Consider the following 23170-nt stretch of genomic DNA (forward strand, 5'->3'; position numbering starts at 1 on the left):
TCTCCTGGTCCATATCCACTGGTCCATGTCTCCTGGTCCATATCCACTGGTCCATGTCTCCTGGTCCATATCCACTGGTCCATGTCTCCTGGTCCATATCCACTGGTCCATGTCTCCTGGTCCATATCCACTGGTCCATGTCTCCTGGTCCATATCCACTGGTCCATGTCTCCTGGTCCATATCCACTGGTCCATGTCTCCTGGTCCTTCACATTCCAAAAAAACACTTAATCACTTTCTTATCAGTACTTACATATCAGTGACTACCGGGGAGTGAGGTCTAGCTCCTTGTACCCCGCCTCTTGTTGTACCTGTTGGTCTACAGTTTAACTGTTCTGTCGGTCAAAATCTTTGTCAGTCTGATCTTAAAGTTGAAGATGGAGGTGGCTTTTACAACTTCTTCCTTCAGTACATTCCACTTGTTGACCTGTACAGCGTACACAAGTATTTCCTTACGTTCCTTCGATGCATTTATGTATCCACCCGTATCCATTATGTATCCATTATGTATTCACCTATTTGTGCCTGCAGGATTGAGCTGTTGGCTTATGGACGCCGTCTAAGTGTCGGGTTTCTAATGTACTGACTCCCGACATATTTTGCCAGCTATACGTATATCTATAAATGGAATTGTCTGTATACATGTCCGAGGTTGAATTAAAGATGCTTGGGGCTACCTTTACCCAATTTTTCACAGTAATTGCTGTTGGGTACAGGCACAACAGGGGTGGGTCGGGATTGGTTTCAAATACATTATTATTATTATTGAACAAAAGAAATTATTATTGTTATTTTATATTATATTATGTAAAAAAAACTTCTCGTACTAATCACGGGAAAATGATATAAAAAATGTAATTAAAAAAGTTACTCTACAAACTCATCTGAACGTCGATGATGTGAATCTTATGGGGATTTTTGAGCATCACCTAGTTAGCTTTTTTGACACTTTTTTTATTAACACATTAGGTACATCTGCATTAGTGCAGCTACCCTAGACTATATGAAGGGGAGTACAGTGTGTCAAAAAAGCTAACTAGGTGATGCTAAAAAATCCCCATCACACAGTATGGTTAGTCATACAGAGGCATGTGATAGGCAGTCTGCACTGACAGACTCCGGATGACACACTGTACTCCACTTCATATAGTCTAGGGCAGCTGCACTAATGCAGATGTACCTCATGTGTTAATACAAAAAATAATTGAGGCGTTATGGAGAGAGTTGATAACACGGCTTTGTGTGAAGTGTGTTTATAGTGTTATTAATTAGTGTTATTGTAGGACTGAACAGGCAGAGGTGGGTGAGGGGCGGAGGAGAAGGATGGGGAGAGTTGGGGTAGAAGAGAGAGGGGGGGGGGGGGAAATGGGGGAAGAGACAGACCCAGGTACCATTGGGTACAGCTTCTAGTTTACTATATATTTATATTTTTCTCATACACACATACTCACCAGCGCACAGGATTCTTAATTCTGTGGCGCTGGTTCGATTCCCGCATCAGGCAGAAACAAATGGGGAAAAGTTTCTTTCACCCTGAATGCCCCTGTTACCTAGCAGTAAATAGGTACCTGGGAGTTAGTCAGCTGTCACGGGCTGCTTCCTGGGGTGTGTGTGTGGTGTGGAGAAAAAAAAAGTAGTTAGTAAACAGTTGATTGACAGTTGAGAGGCGGGCCGAAAGAGCAAAGCTCAACCCCCGCAAAACACAACTAGGTGAATACACACATTCAAAGGTTGCAACACACAAGAACTGTCTGTCAGTCAACTGTCAACAACTACCTCTAAATTTCCAGGCACCTACTTACTGCTGAGTGAACAGAGGCACCAGGTGAAAGAAACTCTGCCTAATTCTTTCAATCTCGGTTGGGAATCGAGACTGGGCTCTTGAATTGCGAGTCGCGGACACTGTGTGTGTGTGTGTGTGTGTGTGTGTGTGTGTGTGTGTGTGTGTGTGTGTGTGTGTGTGGGTGTGTGTGTGTGTGTGTGCGTGCGTACGTGTGTGTGTGTGTGTATGTGTGTGTGTGTGTGAGTGTGTGTGTGTGTGTGTGTGTGTGTGTGTGTGTGTGTGTGTGTGTGTGTGTGTGTAATTACCTAAGTGTAATTACCTAAGTGTAGTTACAGGATGAGAGCTACGCTCGTGGTGTCCCGTCTTCCCAGCACTCTTTGTCATATATGACAAAATGTGTGTGTGTGTGTGTGTGTGTGTGTGTGTGTGTGTGTGTGTGTGTGTGTGTGTGTGTGTGTGCATGCGTGCGCCCGTTGCCACCTCCCTCCTCCTGGTCATTTTGAGGGCAAGTGGACATGAGTGTTGATGAGTAGTGAGGGTGCCAACACTTGCCTCACTCTGCGTGTTGTGAAGGGTTTAACACTGATGAATATTACGGTGAATACTGTGAAGTGACCCTCTCATGCTGCTGATGTTATTAGGTTTGTGTGTCTGACTTTCTGTATTTCTGTCTTATCTGTCTGTTTGGCACGCTTGTGTTTCCCCTGTCCACCTGGCTCTCCATGCCCTGCTTGTGAGGTCCTTCTGTCTACAGCAAGCTGTAGACAGAAGGACCGTCACTCCCAGCACCGTAGCACCAGTCACCCGTCACTCCCAGCACCGTAGCACCAGTCACCCGTCACTCCCAGCACCGTAGCACCAGTCACCCGTCACTCCCAGCACCGTAGCACCAGTCACCAGTCACTCCCAGCACCGTAGCACCAGTCACCCGTCACTCCCAGCACCGTAGCACCAGTCACCCGTCACTCCCAGCACCGTAGCACCAGTCACCCGTCACTCCCAGCACCGTAGCACCAGTCACCAGTCACTCCCAGCACCGTAGCACCAGTCACCCGTCACTCCCAGCACCGTAGCACCAGTCACCCGTCACTCCCAGGCACCGTAGCACCAGTCACCCGTCACTCCCAGGCACCGTAGCACCAGTCACCCGTCACTCCCAGCACCGTAGCACCAGTCACCCGTCACTCCCAGGCACCGTAGCACCAGTCACCCGTCACTCCCAGCACCGTAGCACCAGTCACCCGTCACTCCCAGCACCGTAGCACCAGTCACCCGTCACTCCCAGGCACCGTAGCACCAGTCACCCGTCACTCCCAGGCACCGTAGCACCAGTCACCCGTCACTCCCAGCACCGTAGCACCAGTCACCCGTCACTCCCAGGCACCGTAGCACCAGTCACCCGTCACTCCCAGGCACCGTAGCACCAGTCACCCGTCACTCCCAGGCACCGTAGCACCAGTCACCCGTCACTCCCAGCACCGTAGCACCAGTCACCCGTCACTCCCAGGCACCGTAGCACCAGTCACCCGTCACTCCCAGGCACCGTAGCACCAGTCACCCGTCACTCCCAGGCACCGTAGCACCAGTCACCCGTCACTCCCAGCACCGTAGCACCAGTCACCCGTCACTCCCAGGCACCGTAGCACCAGTCACCCGTCACTCCCAGGCACCGTAGCACCAGTCACCCGTCACTCCCAGCACCGTGTCACCCGTCACTCCCAGGCACCGTAGCACCAGTCACCCGTCACTCCCAGGCACCGTAGCACCAGTCACCCGTCACTCCCAGCACCGTAGCACCAGTCACCCGTCACTCCCAGGCACCGTAGCACCAGTCACCCGTCACTCCCAGGCACCGTAGCACCAGTCACCCGTCACTCCCAGGCACCGTAGCACCAGTCACCCGTCACTCCCAGCACCGTAGCACCAGTCACCCGTCACTCCCAGGCACCGTAGCACCAGTCACCCGTCACTCCCAGCACCGTAGCACCAGTCACCCGTCACTCCCAGGCACCGTAGCACCAGTCACCCGTCACTCCCAGGCACCGTAGCACCAGTCACCCGTCACTCCCAGGCACCGTAGCACCAGTCACCCGTCACTCCCAGGCACCGTAGCACCAGTCACCCGTCACTCCCAGGCACCGTAGCACCAGTCACCCGTCACTCCCAGGCACCGTAGCACCAGTCACCCGTCACTCCCAGGCACCGTAGCACCAGTCACCCGTCACTCCCAGGCACCGTAGCACCAGTCACCCGTCACTCCCAGGCACCGTAGCACCAGTCACCCGTCACTCCCAGGCACCGTAGCACCAGTCACCCGTCACTCCCAGCACCGTAGCACCAGTCACCCGTCACTCCCAGCACCGTAGCACCAGTCACCCGTCACTCCCAGGCACCGTAGCACCCGTCACTCCCAGGCACCGTAGCACCAGTCACCCGTCACTCCCAGCACCGTAGCACCAGTCACGCCAACAGTTCCTTCCAAAAAAAACTACTAAACTACCTCTACTCTTAACAACCTAACAATCGGAGATCTCCTTTCCCAGGTAAACCATCGCTAACAACTCAGGTTTGGCCGTAACAACCCGCCGTAACAACTTTCCGAACTACCCCACTCCCCCACCCCATGCTTTCATGCCTTAACTCATTATCCAATTTCAGACCACAATTTTCTGTCATGGAATTGGGGAGTGGAATTACCTTCAAAATCATCGTCCTGTTGTTCAGGATAACGAGACGTGTTCAGTTGTTCAGGTGATGATAACAGTGAATGGCGATCCCGCTGTTCAAAGTAAAATGAGAATGAACTTTGTTTCAGCGTCGAGTGAAAGATGAGAATGAAAAAGTTGTTCAGTGAAGGCTAACAATGAGTTCTTCTCCGTTGGTGGAAATAACACAGGCTTCCATTGTTCAGTGTTATAAGCTGGGGCGCTTGTTCAATATATTGTTATATGTCGGACCGTTGTTCAGTTAACGATAATTGAAGGCTTTTCCGTTTTTCAACAACGGTAAAAATAATTTACGTTCTTTCGCTCAAAAAAAATATTAAAATAAAAATGATTTCATTGTTCTGTTCAAGATAAAAATTAGATATTAGACGACGGATATTAAAACAAAACTAATTCCTCTATCTTTATCAGTATTTTCCTAATTTTTCACACACACACACACACACACACACACACACACACACACACACACACACACACACACACACACAATCCGAAAGAGCCAGAGCTTAACCCCCGTAAGCACAACTAGGTGAATACATATATATATATATATATATATATATATATATATATATATATATATATATATATATATATATATATAAATAAATATATATAGATATGTTCATTACTTTGTCAATTAAAAAAGGCGTATTTATTACGATTCGTCATTTATAAAATCATTATCAAAATGTTAAATTAAAAATAAGTAATAAACATTGTGTTCACATTTGACCACCTCTGGCAGACTGCACATCCCAATTGTCAAAAATGATAAATTCTCATTTTGTGAAGAATTCTCGCTAATCATGTCCGCGTTTCAGAAACTTGGACAGTCGTATGCTTTAGGATTTGTAAATATATTAAAACCAGTTTTATATATTTTTCCTTCACTTTGTAAATTATTTAGTTTCGTGTGTGTAAAATGTTCACTTAGCGTGTGTTTACGAGGTGTTTACATTCCTGTTTGTTTTCCGAGGCAGAGTTACCGCTTAACGCTGCGACTTTTTGTGACTTTTTCCGGGTTGCATTGATTGTTATAATTCCGGGTTGTGAGGACTATTCCGGGTTGTGTTTTGGTGTTCCGTTATGGAGCTTAGCGGTGACGTCGTGCACGGCTACACTCCCGTCTCTCACTCTTCCTGCTCTGTTTTGGTATTTTCCTTTTAATGTTTTCTTTGTAATTTTTCTGGTGTGTCATGTCTGTGATTCTGGTTTGTTGAGGGTAAGTTTGTTGGCAGCTTTGTCTTTGTACGTCATTTATTTAGCGTTGTGTTTGGTTGTTACCGGTGTCTCCAATCCTGTCAATCACCAGACACCAATTCATCAATAACTGTACCTCTTCTAGCACCCGGAGCCTCACCTTCCCTCCAATCAGTAGTCTCTAATCTTAGTCTCTAATCTTCTTCCCCCTTCCCATACACTCAGGCTCTCTAGCTTCAGCCGGTTAGGTATCCCAGGCTCAAAGTTGGCCAAATAGAAAACAGAATACCGATGAAGTATCAAAAGATATGGTGCACCAAGGCTGATGGAATATGACATAAAGCAGATGAAGTTAGGGTGAGGATAGATGTAATACCAATAATCTTGACAACTAATTGGATTAATCATTCCCAGAGAATGTGAGATAAGGAGAGAAAGGAAACATATATAAGAAGAAATAACAACTGAACAAAGACTTTTCAAATATTCAGGCGATGAACAACTACGCAGGCTGCTACAAAAATGATTGAAATCGCTGCAGAGCAAATTATGTTGCCATATTTAACCTCCCACACAACCACAGAAATACAAACATGAATATAAAAACACGAAACGATCCAGTTTATTATGAAAAATGGTGGCAGAAACATCCCACCAATTGTAAGCAAAACTGCGAATAATGGAAGACTTCAATCGTGACTAAATTGACTGTGAAACACAATACAAGAGAAGAAGAGAAGAGACACGGACAGGGAAGCTGGCAGAAGTGGCAGAAATGCACAAGAGAGAGAGAGAGAAAACCAGGAAGACTTATCAAGGTTAAACTTGATTTTCACACACAGTGAGATGGACTTTGAGAGCACAGAATACAAAGTGCCAACTGGAGCCATCGACGTACAGTGTTTTAGCCTTTAATATGTAGTGGCAATGCAGGCTAAGTCCAAAGGAAGAGAAATAGAAACACGAGAGAAGTCTAGCATACGAAAATGTGAAGAACCAGACGAACAAATATTCCCAGAGAGAACACTCAAATGAACGAACACGTGACGTAAACAAATGAACGAACACATGATATAAACAAATGAACGAACACGTGACGTAAACAAATGAACGAACACATGATATAAACAAATGAACGAACACGTGACGTTCTCTCTGAAACAAGAGACACACTCATTACCGTGAAAGAACAACCAAACCAAAAGAGAATAGTCTCCCATGGCTTGAAAGGCAACGTCAGCGAAGTCTCAACAAATGGAAACTAAAGAGAACTGAAGAAAGAGAGGGAGAGAGAGAGAGAGAGAGAGAGAGACAGAGAGAGAGAGAGAGAGAGAGAGAGAGAGAGAGAGAGAGAGACAGAGAGAGACAGAGAGAGAGAGAGAGAGAGAGAGAGAGAAGACAGAGAGAAAGAGAGAGAGAGAGAGAGAGAGAGAGAGAGAGAGAGAGAGAGAGAGAGAGAGAGAGAGAGAGAGAGAGAGAAGACAGAGAGAAAGAGAGAGAGAGAAGACAGAGAGAAAGAGAGAGAGAGAGAGAGAGAGAGAGAGAGAGAGAGAGAGAGAGAGAGAGAGAGAGCAGAGATGGTGAGAGAATCGCGAATATGAGGAGGAATTACGACACGTAAATCGGGAGAAAGGTGGAGAAACAGTTCAATAACTGCTTACAAGATCCAGCCTGAAATGTTCCTTACAGTGTAACCCGTTATCAGTGTCAACACCATACAGTGTAACCCGTTATCAGTATAATGTAAACTTTCATTGTACTGGTTACAGTTACAGTGGCTAGTGACTAGTTACAGTATGATAATCATACTGTAACTAGCCACTAACTCGGTAGTTAGAACAAATATAACATGCTATCACTAGTTATCGTGATCAAACAGACTTTTATGAGCTTTTTCATAAAGATATCAATAATTGACTCCCTTTTAATTACTACTTATATTGAAGCTTTCTCGGGGAGCGGGCCTCGAGAACATTGATACATGGACCCACCTTGACTCGCACAAAAGCTTTTCTGCAATGAACAAATCCGCGAGGGCCGTGACGAAGATTCGAACCTACGTCCGAGAGCATCCCAGACGCTGCCTTAATCGACTGAGCTAGAACAGGGTCAAAAGAATTGCAACCAGAAGTTCTACCAAACTTACTTGGATCCTGCAGCCTCTCCGAGACACAAACCAGGATTGTACACAATTTCTCTATACACTCGAGCTATGTCAATAGGCCGTTCTACCTCCTTTCTGCAATTTCTTGCAATCCTCCGACTTTCTTGAAGATGTGTAATCACAAGGACACATCGTATATATGTATATACGTATGTATATATGTATGTATGTATGTATGTATGTATGTATGTATGTATGTATGTATGTATGTATGTTGCAGATTTACCAGTCTGGTGTGGTATAGTTAACATGTAAGTAGTTGGACAGTTACATGTAACTGGTTGGGCAGTTACGTGTAAGTGGTTGGGCAGTTACGTGTAAGTGGTTGGACAGTTACCGTCTTACCAACGGTACACAGCTCCCATCAGCAGCGGCAAAAACAAAATATGTTGAAATGTATGTATTTTATGTATATATATATATATATATATATATATATATATATATATATATATATATATATATATATATATATATATATATATATATATATATATATATAGTGGATGTATCTAGTTATTTAAGATTATATGTACCTTGGAATAGATGTGTAAATGTATGTGTATACATATGTACTATTTGCACTTACACATTCCGTACTCGTACGGAATATGTGCTTTTATATGTACTTGTGTGTGTGATTGTATTTATACCGTTAATGAAGGTATAAATACAATCTATTGTATATATAGATTGTATTGAATGTTTACTGTCTAGTCTATATTGAATGTTTACAGAAACTTCACCATATATTGAATGTATATAATGAATTTAACATAGTATATCAATGTTGCAAGTTCATTATATATTCCGTAATTACCACACAACTAACTAGTGTACTTTATATATATACCAAACACTGTATGAATTCAGAAAGCACAGTGGGCACCGGATATAAGGTATTTACTCCACGTGGATACATTGTTTATACATTACTGTATAATGCAACAACAATGAATGCTTATGGAAGTAAAAGCAAATAAACAGACAAAAATCTTTGTTTATTTGCGTCTGAGCGTATCTATTAGATGTGAATAAACTGCTGTTTTTTTTAATATTATCGAAGCGATGGTGTTTTTTTTCGTCAAATGTTCCTGGTCGGCCGCTCGAGCGTGTTCCCTGGTGTTCCGTGATGCACTTCGTTGGTGTTCCATAGTGCTAGTGAAACGTTACTTGCTCTAGTTCCCTAAGGCTGTGATTGGCTGTTACTGGCACGGTGTTTCTGGGGCATGTTACCCGTGTGTTCCGTGTTACAGCTACGGAACACCGCGAGGTGAGGAGTTCCGTTTTAGTGTTCCTTAGTGTAAGAGTATGGGACTGGGCTTCGCTCCTTTGTTTCATAGTGTACCACCGTGTTCCGTATGACGTCGCCGTGCTACGTTGTGAAGCGTAGATTATATGGAGCATGTTCCGTGAGATTCGTACTGCGTCTGTAACGTGTTCCATAACGGGTTCCGTAAGAGGCATAAGCTTCGTATGTAAGTGGGGTTCCGTAATAATAATCATGGTTCCTAAGCATCATGTTCCGTAAGTAGCATGCTTCGTATACAGGGGAGTTTCGTAAGTAAGGTACTTTATAAGTAAGATATTTGTTAAGTATGGCGTTCCGTCATATTTTTGTAAGTATCAAAAAAGTAATCCCCGTAAGTCGTATGAGAGTCTTGTACGTAACATAAGTAGCTATATACTACTGAGTAACGTGTTCCGTAACCAGAGTCTTTCTTAACTACGATGTTCCTTAATTAGCTCGTTCCGTAAGTAGTATAGCGAAGCAAAAGTGTTCTGTATGTAAGTTGTGCTTCTTAAGTAGCGTGCCTAATGTTTCTCACAAGTAGCGTGTTCCCTAGCTTAGTGTGTTCGGCAAGTAGCGTGTTCCGTAGGTAGCGCGTGAGTAGCGTGGAACGCACCAGGAAGCTGGCGGAACTTCCGGAAGTGTAGCGAGGTGTGGGTGTGGCTTGAACAAGAACGGTAGTTGTTCTTGTTCATGCTGTTATTGCTCTGTTCTTGTTCCACTTGTTATTCTGTTCTTGCTTCCGCTGTTCCTGTTCCCGCTGTTGTTCTGTTCTTGCTTCCGCTGTTCCTGTTCCCGCTGTTGTTCTGTTCTTGCTTCCGCTGTTCCTGTTCCCGCTGTTGTTCTGTTCTTGCTTCCGCTGTTCCTGTTCCCGCTTTACTTATTATGTTCGTTGCTTTTGTTCTTTCTGTTCATGTTACTGTTGTTCTTGTTTGTTCTTTAGTTATTAATATGTTCTTCAATTTTTTTTCTAAATTGTTACATTTTTATTACTGGTCATTATTACATAATTATTAATGTAATTATTCCTTTACTGAATAAGTCTCCATTGATATGTATTTTCATATGCAAATGTTTAGAATAATTTATTTCCCAGCTATTATTTTCCTGTGTAAGTGTCCCTTCAGCAAACTGTTATTGTTTCATTGCTTGGCTCCACGGGACTGACCTCCCTGGTACTCCACTCTCACTAGTGGAGTCCCGCAGGGTGCAGTCCTTGGACCTATCCTGATATATGTAAAGGATCTTCCAGTGAGTATACACTCGTTCCTTTCAATGTTTGCTGATGATGCGACCATTATAAGGAGGATTAAGACCGAGGAAGATAGCCTGAGGCTACAAGATCACCGAGACAAAGTGAAGGTAAGGTCCAATAAATGGCTACTAGAGTTTAACTGAAAGAAGTGTGAGGTAATGAAGCTAGGTGGAGGGATTAGAAGGCCAGACACAGGGTACCGAATGGGAGACGAAGTCCTCCATGAAAAATAATATCAGCAGCGTATGCAAGGGTGGCTAACATCAGAACTGCCTTTAGAAACTTGCATAAGGAAGTTATTTAGAACCTTGTATACCACATATGTGAGACCACTTCTGGAGTATGCGGCTCCAGCATCGAGTCCATACCTTATCAAGTATAAGACGAAACTGGAGAAGGTTGAAATATATGCCACTAGACTGGTCCCAGAACTAAGAGACATGAATTGATACTTCTTGGTTCTGGAACCAAGTTGAAAGGCTGGACCAAAGAGCCCAAACTCGACCCCCGCAAGCACAATTAGGTGAATACAATTATGAAAGAGAGAGAGAGAGAGAGAGAGAGAGAGAGAGAGAGAGAGAGAGAGAGAGAGAGAGAGAGAGAGAGAGAGAGAGAGAGAGAGAGAAGCAAGTCAAATAATATGTGTCATTTTATGTTCTTTCAAGCAAGTCATCTTACGCTTCATTAGCCTTGTTCTATCCTCTTGTTCTTCAAGTTCATGTTCATATAACGAGAACAAACTTCGTCTCCTTGTATGTTCGCTGACTTAACATCTCTGGTGCCGTTATTGTTTTTATTTGGTATGTTCCTGTGATAATGTGTTTTTGTGTCTATATCTTATGCTATATGTAGATAGTGTACCCGGATGTGCCCGGGTTCCGCTTCCCGTCTCTTCCTTGTCTCTCGCTTTCCTCTCATTTTCCTCCTCTACTTTTCCATATCTCACTCCTATTCTGCCCCTCCCCATCTCCCACCCCCTCCATTTGTCTCCTTTCCCTCTTCCCCTCCTTCTTTCTTTCATAATCTCCCACTCCCTCTCTGTCTCTCTCCCTCTTTCTGCCCTTCTCCCTCTACTCTCTTTCCTCCTATCTTCCCTATCTCTTTTTTTTCTGTCTCCCCATCCCCAGGCTGCATTAGACGAGCACAGGCCGAGGATAAGTTGCACTTGTGTTGCTCTATATTGACAATATCTGCTCGCTTTAAGTCTGCACTAATAACAAAGTCTTGAGAGTCACAAGTCTCAACACAGTGACATCACAAGAAACTGACGTCTCGGAGAAAATATACAGAAGCTGTATGATGGTTTGGGAGGGGGCGTCCCTGACCACCTCAGGTCCGCTCATCATCGTCCACGTGGTCGTGCGTGTGCATGACTTCAGGGACGCCGGTTCCGTCCCATTGAACAACGTCCATATTTTCTCAAATGTGAATCACCACCACCATTAAAGTGAGCATGTAGCCTGAACCGTATTGTTACAACCAAATGGTTGTCGCCACAATATCAGCCCGTTGCCTCGGGACTCGCAGTGTCCGGCAGCTGTCAATCCCCCAACACAGGTAGAGGTATGCACTGAGAGGTGTACCGAGTTTACCTAGTCCTGGACTATGTTCGCGGCTAAAGTATACCTGGTGGTTGGGCACAAAGCTTTAGTGGTGGCCTTAATAGCCCCCCCCATCACCACGGTGGAAGACCTTGAGCCCGACACCTAACCTAACCTAACCTTCCTTAACCTAACTTAACCCCGAACGGGAAGAGACATGTTGAGCGGTGCTCGGGGCGGTGGTCCGGCCGTCTGCCCGGTGATGGAGGCCAACCAACATTGTAGCTTGGGTAAGGTGGGCTTCAGCGAGGCCAGGACCCTCAACCCTTGGGTTCTTCAACCCTATTACTTCGTCAGAGAACTCGTACAAGTTTGTCAGGCATGACTTTCCCCTTCTGAAACCATGCTGACGATTTATTACAAAGTTTACCCTTTCAAGGTGCTCATGTATTCTCGACCTGTTTACTCTCTCTCTCTCTCTCTCTCTCTCTCTCTCTCTCTCTCTCTCTCTCTCTCTCTCTCTCTGTCTCTCTGTCTCTCTGTCTCTCTCTGTCTCTCTCTGTCTCTCTGTCTCTCTCTCTCTCTCTCTCTCTCTCTCTCTCTCTCTCTCTCTCTCTCTCTCTCTCTCTCTCTCTCTTTCTCCCAGGCACTTTACATGGATTGATTGTAATGCTTTTAACATGCTAATCTACATGGAATACTTGTCAGTGACACTGCTACGAACTTTACTGCCTCCAACGGTCCATATTTGTAGTTTTGCAGCAATAGTTTCTGCAACTACAGTAATGAATGACAAGTTGCAGGCTCCAGGTCTACCTGTACGTGATCATTATCCAAACTGAAGACAGTATTCTCACATCCCAAGCCTAGCTTGGCGTAGCTGGTCACTCCCTCAGACCCAAACACAGTGGTCCCAAACACAGTGGACCCAAACACAGTGGTCCCAAACACAGTGGACCCAAACACAGTGGTCCCAAACACAGACCCAAACACAGTGGTCCCAAACACAGTGGTTCCAAACACAGTGGTCCCAAACTCTGCTGGGACCTGCCCAAATAGTCAATAACCTTCAAAAACTAAATTATCTCGCGTACTCATGGGAATTTTGAGCCGGATATTATAATTTATTATAATTATATTTGTATTTTTCCATTGTTTATGGAGAAAACAAAATGTTCAATATTTGAATTCCAGTTTCAAAACCTAATTTCATGTAATTTTTTTGCGTTAATCCAAAGTCACTAACCGGTTTCCTTCAATATTTTCTAGTTCAGCTCTTACGTAAAGCAATTTTGCCTCCAAATTGAGCTGCTTTGTAAATCAATGAATGGGATCTTCAAATTACCCAAATCAATCCTCTGCAACATTTTAAATTCAGTTTGTGTAATGTTACGGTGTTGCACACCTCACCAATTCCGCAGCCTCTTCAGTTGACGTGAATTTAGTCATTCTTAAAAAAAACTTGATCAGCTTTTTGAATTAATGAATTAATGCTTTTGAATTTCTGTTTTCTCGTGAATTTCAAAATCTCAAATATTTTTTGGTTTAGGTTTGGGAAATATTGAAAAGTACCATTATCGACATGACTAATTTCACGACCAGTTTGATTTCAAAGGATTTTATATTGTCAAACACAACATTAACTGTTTTGTTTACTGAAGTTTACTGAAGCTTGGTGTTCAAGTCGTTTAAAGGGTTCTGTTCCCTGTAAAATTAGTGGGATAAAACTTACCATGAGCTGTGGGAAGGGAAAGCTCTCAGCCAGCTCCTGTACCCACCTGTGTGTAAAACTAGTAGGGTAAGGCTTACCATGAGCTATGGGAAGGGAAAGCTCTCAGCCTGCTAACAAGAGTCAGCAGTCGTCTGCTCCTGTACCCTCCTGTGTGTAAAACTAGTAGGGTAAGGCTTACCATGAGCTATGGGAAGGGAAAGCTCTCAGCCTGCTAACAGGAGTCAGCAGTCGCCTGCTCCTGTACCCTCCTGTGTGTAAAACTAGTAGGGTAAGGCTTACCATGAGCTATGGGAAGGGAAAGCTCTCAGCCTGCTAACAAGAGTCAGCAGTCGTCTGCTCCTGTAGCCACCTGTGTGTAAAACTAGTAGGGTAAGGCTTACCATGAGCTATGGGAAGGGAAAGCTCTCAGCCTGCTAACAAGAGTCAGCAGTCGTCTGCTCCTGTAGCCACCTGTGTGTAAAACTAGTAGGGTAAGGCTTACCATGAGCTATGGGAAGGGAAAGCTCTCAGCCTGCTAACAAGAGTCAGCAGTCGTCTGCTCCTGTAGCCACCTGTGTGTAAAACTAGTAGGGTAAGGCTTACCATGAGCTATGGGAAGGGAAAGCTCTCAGCCTGCTAACAAGAGTCAGCAGTCGTCTGCTCCTGTAGCCACCTGTGTGTAAAACTAGTAGGGTAAGGCTTACCATGAGCTATGGGAAGGGAAAGCTCTCAGCCTGCTAACAGGAGTCAGAAATATTTCAAAACAATAATATGATAGTTATTGACACTGATGCATGGCAGGATAGTATGGTGGGTATGGCAGGATAGTATGGTGGGTATGGCAGGATAGTATGGTGGGTATGTCAGTGAGGCACAAAGGTCATGGGTGAGGCAATGTAGGTGAGGTAATGGGCAGCGTAGTGAGGTAAGAGCCCTCATGACGTCACAGCCACAACAATTCCTCCACTTCCTGGTATATCCAACGGTCCGACGTCGTCAGTGACGTCACGTGGTGGTGGTTATGGTGTGGTGGTGGTTATGGTGTGGTGGTGGTTGTGGTGTGGTGGTGGTTATGGTGTAGTGGTTGTTATGGTGTGATGGTGGTTATGGTGTGGTGGTGGTTATGGTGTGGTGGTGGTTATGGTGTGGTGGTTGTTATGGTGTGGTGGTGGTTATGGTGTGGTGGTGGTTATGGTGTGGTGGTTATGGTGTGGTGGTGGTTGTGGTGTGGTGGTGGTTGTGGTGTGGTGGTGGTTGTGGTGTGGTGGTGGTTGTGGTGTGGTGGTGGTTGTGGTGTGGTGGTGGTTGTGGTGTGGTGGTGGTTATGGTGTAGTGGTTGTTATGGTGTGGTGGTTGTTATGGTGTGGTGGTTGTTATGGTGTGGTGGTGGTTATGGTGTGGTGGTGGTTATGGTGTGGTGGTTGTTATGGTGTGGTGGTGGTTGTGGTGTGGTGGTGGTTGTGGTGTGGTGGTGGTTGTGGTGTGGTGGTGGTTGTGGTGTGGTGGTGGTTGTGGTGTGGTGGTGGTTATGGTGTAGAGGTAAAGCATCCCTAAAGCTGACAGCAGAAGGTAAAGCATAACAGTATACCTCACCGCATGTGTCGGCCATATTGGTAGAGTTTCCCTTAGTTTACACACAGAGGAGCACTGGCCGCCTCGATCAGGCTTGCAGAAAAAAAGATATCGCATGCTTCAGACTTACAGTCTAAAGTCTACCACATTTTAAGCTTACGTACAAAAGTGCAGAATGCTTCAAGTTCTGTAAACAAAACCCAGCAAGCTTCAAGCTTGATTTACAAGTCGTGGAAGCTTTAACCTGACGTCTAGAGAGAGAGAGAGAGAGGACCTCTCTGGAGTCCCGAATCCCAACAGGGACTTTAGAAACCCAATGGCACGACAGTTTGGTCTCTCTCCATTAACCACTCCGTAAAAAACACAACTGTTTTAGTTAACCACCGGTTAACAGGTTAACTAAACTAAAAAAACAGGTTAACCAGTTAACCTGTTTTAGTTTAGTTAACGTACGAACCCGACCAACCCACCTGACCAGTCGACGGCGATGTAGTATTACAACGCTCTCTTGAGTTTTATACAAATACGTCCACTTTTAAAACTTGATTTTTGAGTCTATAAAAAAGGAGGTTTTAGGGTAGAGGGAGGGGGGGGGGGGCACAGCCCTTGAAGCACTTCAAGGGGCACAGTAGTAGCTCCGACAACAGGAAGTGTGGCGAAGGATCGAGGCGCCTGACAGCTGAGGAGACAGCGTTCCGGATTCGTAGTCTTGAGGTTCCGGGTTCGATCCCCGGTGGAGGCGGAGACAAGTAGAGCCCCGGGACACTAAAGCCCCGAAATCATCTCAAGATAACCAAGATAAAAAGATAACCAAGCACCGTATGTTTGTAAATACTAAGCTGCAGGAAGTCAACAAGTTTGCCAGCAGACATGTCCCGGAGCTGAGAGGCATAGGTTACTAGGAAACTAATGGAACAAAGTATTATTAACGAGAGAAGAAAACGTCGAAACATGATCACGACATATTAAATAGTCAAATTGCAACGATTAACAGAGACTATTGAACATGGATGATACACAAATACCCGTTCCTGCGGTTCCCTTCCCATAACAAAGTGACTCCCTCTCCCACACTTAAGTAATATACCTTCCCTTCACCTAAGCCACTGCACCGCCCTTACCTAAGCTACCTCTCTTTCTCCTGTTCTTTACCTTACTTTTACCTGTGAGTGCCTTGCCCTGGGGGGTGGAGTCGCCTCTCATTGTGCGGGACAAACAGGTTCTTGTAGGTCCAGCAGTCGTCTGCGCTCTGCTTCCTGGGTCCTCCTCTGCTTCCTGGGTCCTTCTCTGCTTCCTGGGTTCTCCTCTGCTTCCTGGGTCCTCCTCTGCTTCCTGGGTCCTCCTCTGCTTCCTGGGTCCTCCTCTGCTTCCTGGGTCCTCCTCTGCTTCCTGGGTTCTCCTCTGCTTCCTGGGTCCTCCTCTGCTTCCTGGGTCCTCCTCTGCTTCCTGGGTTCTCCTCTGCTTCCTGGGTCCTCCTCTGCTTCCTGGGTCCTCCTCTGCTTCCTGGGTTCTCCTCTGCTTCCTGGGTCCTCCTCTGCTTCCTGGGTCCTACTCTGCTTCTTGGGTTCTCCTCTGCTTCCTGGGTTCTCCTCTGCTTCCTGGGTCCTTCTCTGCTTCCTGGGTCCTCCTCTGCTTCCTGGGTCCTGCTCTGCTTCCTGGGTCCTCCTCTGCTTCCTGGGTCCACCTCTGCTTCCTGGGTCCTTCTCTGCTTCTTGGGTTCTCCTCTGCTTCCTGGGTCCTTCTCTGCTTCCTGGGTCCTTCTCTGCTTCCTGGGTTCTCCTCTGCTTCCTGAGTCCTTCTCTGCTTCCTGGGTCCTCCTCTGTTTCCTGGGTCCTTCTCTGCTTCCTGGGTTCTCCTCTGCTGCCTAGGTCCTTCTCTGCTTCCTGGGTTCTCCTCTGCTTCCTGGGTCCTTCTCTGCTTCCTGGGTTCTCCTCTGCTTCCTGGGTCCTTCTCTGCTTCCTGGGTCCTTCTCTGCTTCCTGGGTCCTCCTCTGCTTCCTGGGTTCTCCTCTGCTTCCTGGGTCCTCCTCTGCTTCCTGGGTCCTCCTCTGCTTCCTGGGTCTTCCTCTGCTTCCTGGGTCCTCCTCTGCTTCCTCCTCTACGGCTCCTTCATCACCTTCGCTCTTCCTTCTCCATCTCCTCGCATTCTTCTCCGCTTCTTCTCATTTAACACCTCTTCCCTTCAATCTTGAAATAAAATCGATAACTGGCATTATTTTGTAAAATATGTTATTGTTATCAGTTATATAGTGTTATCTTTGGGTTAGTATCCAAGGCTATGAAAATGGCAAGATCTTCAAAACCCGAGAAATATTACTTTTAGAAAACAGTGATTTTAATGTCAGCCGTGGAGGCATTTGCTCCTTACCAGTTAATGTCACTGAGGCAAGACAGGGACCAAAAATGTCCCAATGAGGAAGTCATTGATGAATCAATGATATTCTCAGTGATTCATCACGTGAATTATTGCATTTGATGAGAAGCGCAGGAGACAGAACTGGACCACAGTCAGATTGTATTGGGGGGGAAATGCGTGGAACCCCTAATTGGGGCTTCATTTGGAAGCCTCAGGAACCCTAGAGTATTCAGTAGATTCCCAGGTTGCATTGCTTTTTACCATGTCGTGGTGGAGTGGTCTAGGGCGTTAACTTAGGAGTAGCAAGTGAAAGGGTTCGAATCCCCCTCACGGCTCCTGCTGATGTTCTCACTGATAAATCACGTTAATGTGATTTCATTGTTTCAAATGCGTTTCCTAGCAAGATATTTGATAGAGTTTTTTGATGAAATTCTTCTTATACACCAAATTGAAACCCATTGTTGACGTCGTCCCGAACCACATCTATGGTCAGCTGGGATGAGTAGATAGACTCGATAGAGGATTTAGGTAACTCTTTATAAGATGATTGGATAGACTCGATAGAGGATTTAGGTAACTCTTTATAAGATGATTGGATAGACTCGATAGAGGATTTAGGTAACTCTTTATAAGATGATTGGATAGGCTCGATAGAGGATTTAGATAACTCTTTTTATGATTCATGATTTTTTTGTGATATCTTATAATTCATTTGACTTCTTTGTGAGATTTGATGCCTGCATGATAACACAAATGATTTAATATGCTTAAAAGACTGATGTACAATGATTGATGCTCACTATATGAGTTCAGCTAATTGCTTTTGTTATTCACTCTCATCATTCACTTTTAATGAGAGCGAATGACACACACACACACACACACAGACAAACACACACACACACACACACACACACACACACACACACACACACACACACACACACACACACACACACACACACACACACACAGACAAACACACAAACGGCTATACACCACACGCCTGGCGAGGGTTGAGTCATACAGCTAAGGTTCCATTCACCCTTGCGGTGTATAGCGACTCATGAGTGATGAGTGGCTAGTAGCTGCCGTACGTGTGAGTGACAGACGGTGAGGCACACACTCACACACCTGTCACCCCCCCTCACCGTGTCACTATAACATCATATCTCTCTCACTGCAATAGTCACAGGTGTCATACTAGCTAGCACACTCACACTGGCTATGACTTGCTAGCCACACCTGTCATGCTAGCCACACCTGCCATGCTAGCCACACCTGTCATGCTAGCCACACCTGCCATGCTAGCTACACCTGTCATGCTAGCCACACCTGTCATGCTAGCCACACCTGTCAGGCTAGCCACACCTGTCATGCTAGCCACACCTGTCATGCTAGCCACACCTGTCATGCTAGCCACACCTGTCAGGCTAGCCACACCTGTCATGCTAGCCACACCTGTCCAACCACTGTAATGCTAGTCACTTCAGTAGCATTACGCCTAATGTGTTTAACAGCTTCTTCTGCTCTCTTAAGTCTCAGTTGAAATCGTGTTTGATTTGTTCTCATCACTGGGTTAGATGATGTTCCAGTTGTCTGTTGTGGTTGTAACTGTGCACTGTGTTAGATGATGTTCCAGTGGTCTGTTGTGGTTGTAACTGTGCACTGTGTTAGATGATGTTCCAGTGGTCTGTTGTGGTTGTAACTGTGCACTGTGTTAGATGATGTTCCAGTTGTCTGTTGTGGTTGTAACTGTGCACTGTGTTAGATGATGTTCCAGTGGTCTGTTGTGGCTGTAACTGTGCACTGTGTTAGATGAAGGGGAAGAGGTGGGGAAAAGATAGATAGATAAATATATAGATAGACAGACCCACCCAGTCCCTCACCTGGCTACCTCCCCCCCCCCAGCCCCGTAGTAAATAAATAAATACATGTTAGTGATCATGTGAGGGGAGTTGTGTCATTGCCAGGGACAGGAAGCCTGCTAGGCTCAGAGTGGCCTCCCAAGGCTAACGGCTGATTATCCCCCACAGGATGTGGTCCACAACAGTCCGCTTGCTCCTATAGGTACCTGCTTAAAGCTAAATGACCAGTCACCAGGTGGCAGGTACCGTGGTCATTGGCCTGGCTTGCTTCCCTCTGAGTACACACGACCTGGCTCACCCCCGCCCTCGCCCTCACCCCTCCCTCATCCCGCCCTCACCCTCACCCCCACCCCGCCCTCACCCCCACCCTCACCCCCGCCCTCACCCTCACCCCTCCCTCATCCCACCCCCACCCCACCCCCACCAGGTACAACCATCGTAGCTACCTGTACTTCCCCATCCGTGTGTGTCACCTTCAGAGTGTGGGGGTGAGGTGTGGGGGAGGTGGAGGTGGGTGAGAGGAAGGAAGGGAAGGAAGGGGCGGGAGTTGTGAGAGGGGACACGCCGGGGGTAATGAGAAGAGAGAGAGAGAGAGAGAGAGAGAGAGAGAGAGAGAGAGAGAGAGAGAGAGAGAGAGAGAGAGAGAGAGAGAGAGAGAGAGAGAGAGGGAGGGAGGGAGAAAGGTAATAAGGAAATAATTGATCCATACTAAAAGAGAAGAGAGGTGTAGGTGAAGATAGGGAGGCTGGAGTGTCGGAGGGTGTTCACAAGCACCGAGACCACAACACTTGTATCACAACCACCACCTTAGTCACGCCCTGTTGTATGTCTCTCACTAGTCCGTGTGCGCCATCTTGAATACAAAGCCAATTTTCCCAGTGGCACAGAGTCTATAGAGTGACCCCTGTGGCACTGTGGGCGCTAGCCTGACCCCTTGTGGCACTCTGGGTGCTAGCCTGACCCCCTTGTGGCACTCTGGACGCTAGCCTGACCCCTTGTGGCACTCTGGACGCTAGCCTGACCCCTTGTGGCACTCTGGGTGCTAGCCTGACCCCTTGTGGCACTCTGGGTGCTAGCCTGACCCCCTTGTGGCACTCTGGACGCTAGCCTGACCCCTTGTGGCACTCTGGTGCTAGCCTGACCCCCTTGTGGCACTCTGGACGCTAGCCTGACCCCCTTGTGGCACTCTGGGCGCTAGCCTGACCCCCTTGTGGCACTCTGGGTGCTAGCCTGACCCCCTTGTGGCACTCTGGGCGCTAGCCTGACCCCTTGTGGCACTCTGGGTGCTAGCCTGACCCCCTTGTGGCACTCTGGGTGCTAGCCTGACCCCCTTGTGGCACTCTGGGTGCTAGCCTGACCCCCTTGTGGCACTCTGGACGCTAGCCTGACCCCTTGTGGCACTCTGGGTGCTAGCCTGACCCCCTTGTGGCACTCTGGACGCTAGCCTGACCCCCTTGTGGCACTCTGGACGCTAACCTGACCCCCTTGTGGCACTCTGGACGCTAGCCTGACCCCCTGTGGCACTCTGGGTGCTAGCCTGACCCTCTGTGGCACTCTGGGTGCTAGCCTGACCCCTGTGGCACTCTGGGTGCTAGCCTGACCTCCTGTGGCACTCTGGGTGCTAGCCTGACCCCTGTGGCACTGAACAGTTCTTGACTGCTTCATCACCCGGTAAGTTAGAGGTTGCTGTGCATGATGGTGTATCACCACTTCTTGTCTCTAACACCGCAGCTCCCCTTCTCTGGTGCTGGACCCCTTCCCCATCACCACAGGGACCCTTCTCTGGTGCTGGATCCCTTCCCCATCACCGCAGCTCCCCTTCTCTGGTGCTGGACCCCTTCCCCATCACCACAGGGACCCTTCTCTGGTGCTGGACCCCTTCCCTATCACCGCAGCTCCCCCTTCTCTGGTGCTGGACCCCCATCTCGGACATTCTTCTGTTCCTGTAGATAATTTTCTGTGAATTCTGTCTTAACAAACTCTCCCATTCCACCCATTCCTTTCCCTTAGACATTTCCCCTTATATTCCTTCCACCCGAGAGCATGACTCATGCCCCTTCCTCACCTCAAGCACACCCCCCTACCCCTTCCATCTGTCCCGCCCATTCCTACCCCCTTCTTCTCATGTGTGTGTCGGGGTGATGGTGGTGATGTCCCGTCCATGGTCACCTCTTCCACAAGCGCCCTCTCTTCCTCCTCCCTTGGTCTCCTTCCTACTAGTCTTCTCCCTTCCCTCCTCTCTCTCTGTCTCTCTCTCTGTCTCTCTCTGTCTCTCTCTCTCTCTGTCTCTCTCTCTCTGTCTCTCTCTCTCTCTCTCTCTCTCTCTCTCTCTCTCTCTCTCTCTCTCTCTCTCTCTCTCTCTCTCTCTCTCTCTCTCTCTCTCTCTCTCTCTCTCTCTCTCTCTCTCTCTCTCTCTCTCTCTCTCTCTCTCTCTCTCTCTCTCTCTCTCTCTCTCTCTCTCTCTCTCTCTCTCTCTCTCTCTCTCTGTCTCTCTCTCTCTCTCTCTCTCTGGTCGACCATCATGTACCCCGGGCTGAGAGCCACACTTCCAGGCGTGTATCGGACTGGCCTTTTCCTGATTCCGGGTCGTTCACATATCCCCTTGAGCGCCTGGCGTCTCCACCTTCCTCATTCTCAGCCGGGAAAAAAATATGAAGATTAATCCAGTTACTCTTGAATTTGCCGTTTCATTTCCTCCATTATAGTTGGATCTTGTTATGACTTTAATAATGTAATGTTTATTTGTTTTTTGTCACATATTGGATGTGGGATTTGATTTAGTTTTCGGTATGCATATTGGTGTCGCAATAGATGCCTTAATCAGGTGCTTCGTGGCTAAAATATTGTGTAAGTCGATATAAACAGTGCCTATAACGTTTCGTTAATATATTTCTTGATCACTGCTTGAAAATATTTTAATCTGGCTTGTGAAAGGGTTTGTGAAATGGTTTGTGAAGTGGCTTGTGAACTAGCTGCGGACTGGATGAACAAAATTTGCGACATCCTGAATGACGACATTTAAATTTGATCGAATCACCAGGAACCCTTTGGAAGACCTTACACGCAAATTGCGCAAAACTGTCTTGCGCAATCGGCGCAAAAAGAGGTGGAATTCACTTCGCTAAAAACCAAGGCGACCACGCGCTAAGACACACCTACGTCAGTGTTAAGACACAAATCAGGTAACCCGCTACGCCCAATAACCAGATACCAACCTACCAACCTGGCCCAAAGAATAAAACCAAAGAATTATTGCTTCAATAGACGTCGAATCCCTATTTACCAACAGGCCTGTTGACACCACCGTATAAACGAGCCTGGGAGAGTGTATAGAAATGATCCTGGACCGTGTATACAGACACGAGAGCACCACCACCAAAGGAGACATGCCCGAGTCACAGCTTAAGAGCCTCCTAGAGGCATGGACAAAGGAATTTCCTTTCATCAGACCGCAAGGTAACGTGTCTACAGATAGACGGAGTAGCATTCGGCTCCCCTCTGTTTCTTCCAGTAACACCAAGATGCAAGAGCATCTTGCTTGCATCTTTAGAAGACCTAAACCAAAAAATAATCAACACATAATATGCAGGTATAGTGAAACATGTCTAAATGAAGAGCTGCTGCCATTATACACCTGCCATTATATATATATATGTATGTTAGGATGGGAGCCAGGTAGGTGGAGCAAGCCTGGGTAC

The 23170-nt window shown here is 46.7% G+C and overlaps 2 protein-coding genes across 2 annotated transcripts in view; both read right to left on the reverse strand.

Annotated features, from left to right (window-relative positions):
* Positions 1-195, reverse strand: part of LOC138365705 (buccalin-like) — a 1104-nt gene extending 909 nt beyond the window's left edge. The window contains exon 1 of the mRNA XM_069326198.1: positions 1-195. This exon is cut by the window's left edge and continues 909 nt beyond it. Within this exon, the coding sequence (XP_069182299.1) occupies positions 1-195 (195 nt within the window).
* A 124-nt stretch (positions 196-319) lies between these two features.
* LOC123756004 (RNA-binding protein 25-like) overlaps positions 320-23170 on the reverse strand; it is a 61736-nt gene continuing 38885 nt past the window's right edge. Inside the window, exons 3-5 of the mRNA XM_069326199.1 lie at positions 16467-17355; positions 12789-13013; positions 320-427 (exon numbers count right to left, since the gene is read on the reverse strand). Coding sequence (XP_069182300.1) covers positions 320-427; positions 12789-13013; positions 16467-17355 — 1222 coding nt within the window. The remainder of the gene's footprint in view (positions 428-12788; positions 13014-16466; positions 17356-23170) is intronic.

Source organism: Procambarus clarkii, chromosome 17 (genome assembly GCF_040958095.1).
Source record: "Procambarus clarkii isolate CNS0578487 chromosome 17, FALCON_Pclarkii_2.0, whole genome shotgun sequence".
Taxonomy (NCBI): domain Eukaryota; kingdom Metazoa; phylum Arthropoda; class Malacostraca; order Decapoda; family Cambaridae; genus Procambarus; species Procambarus clarkii.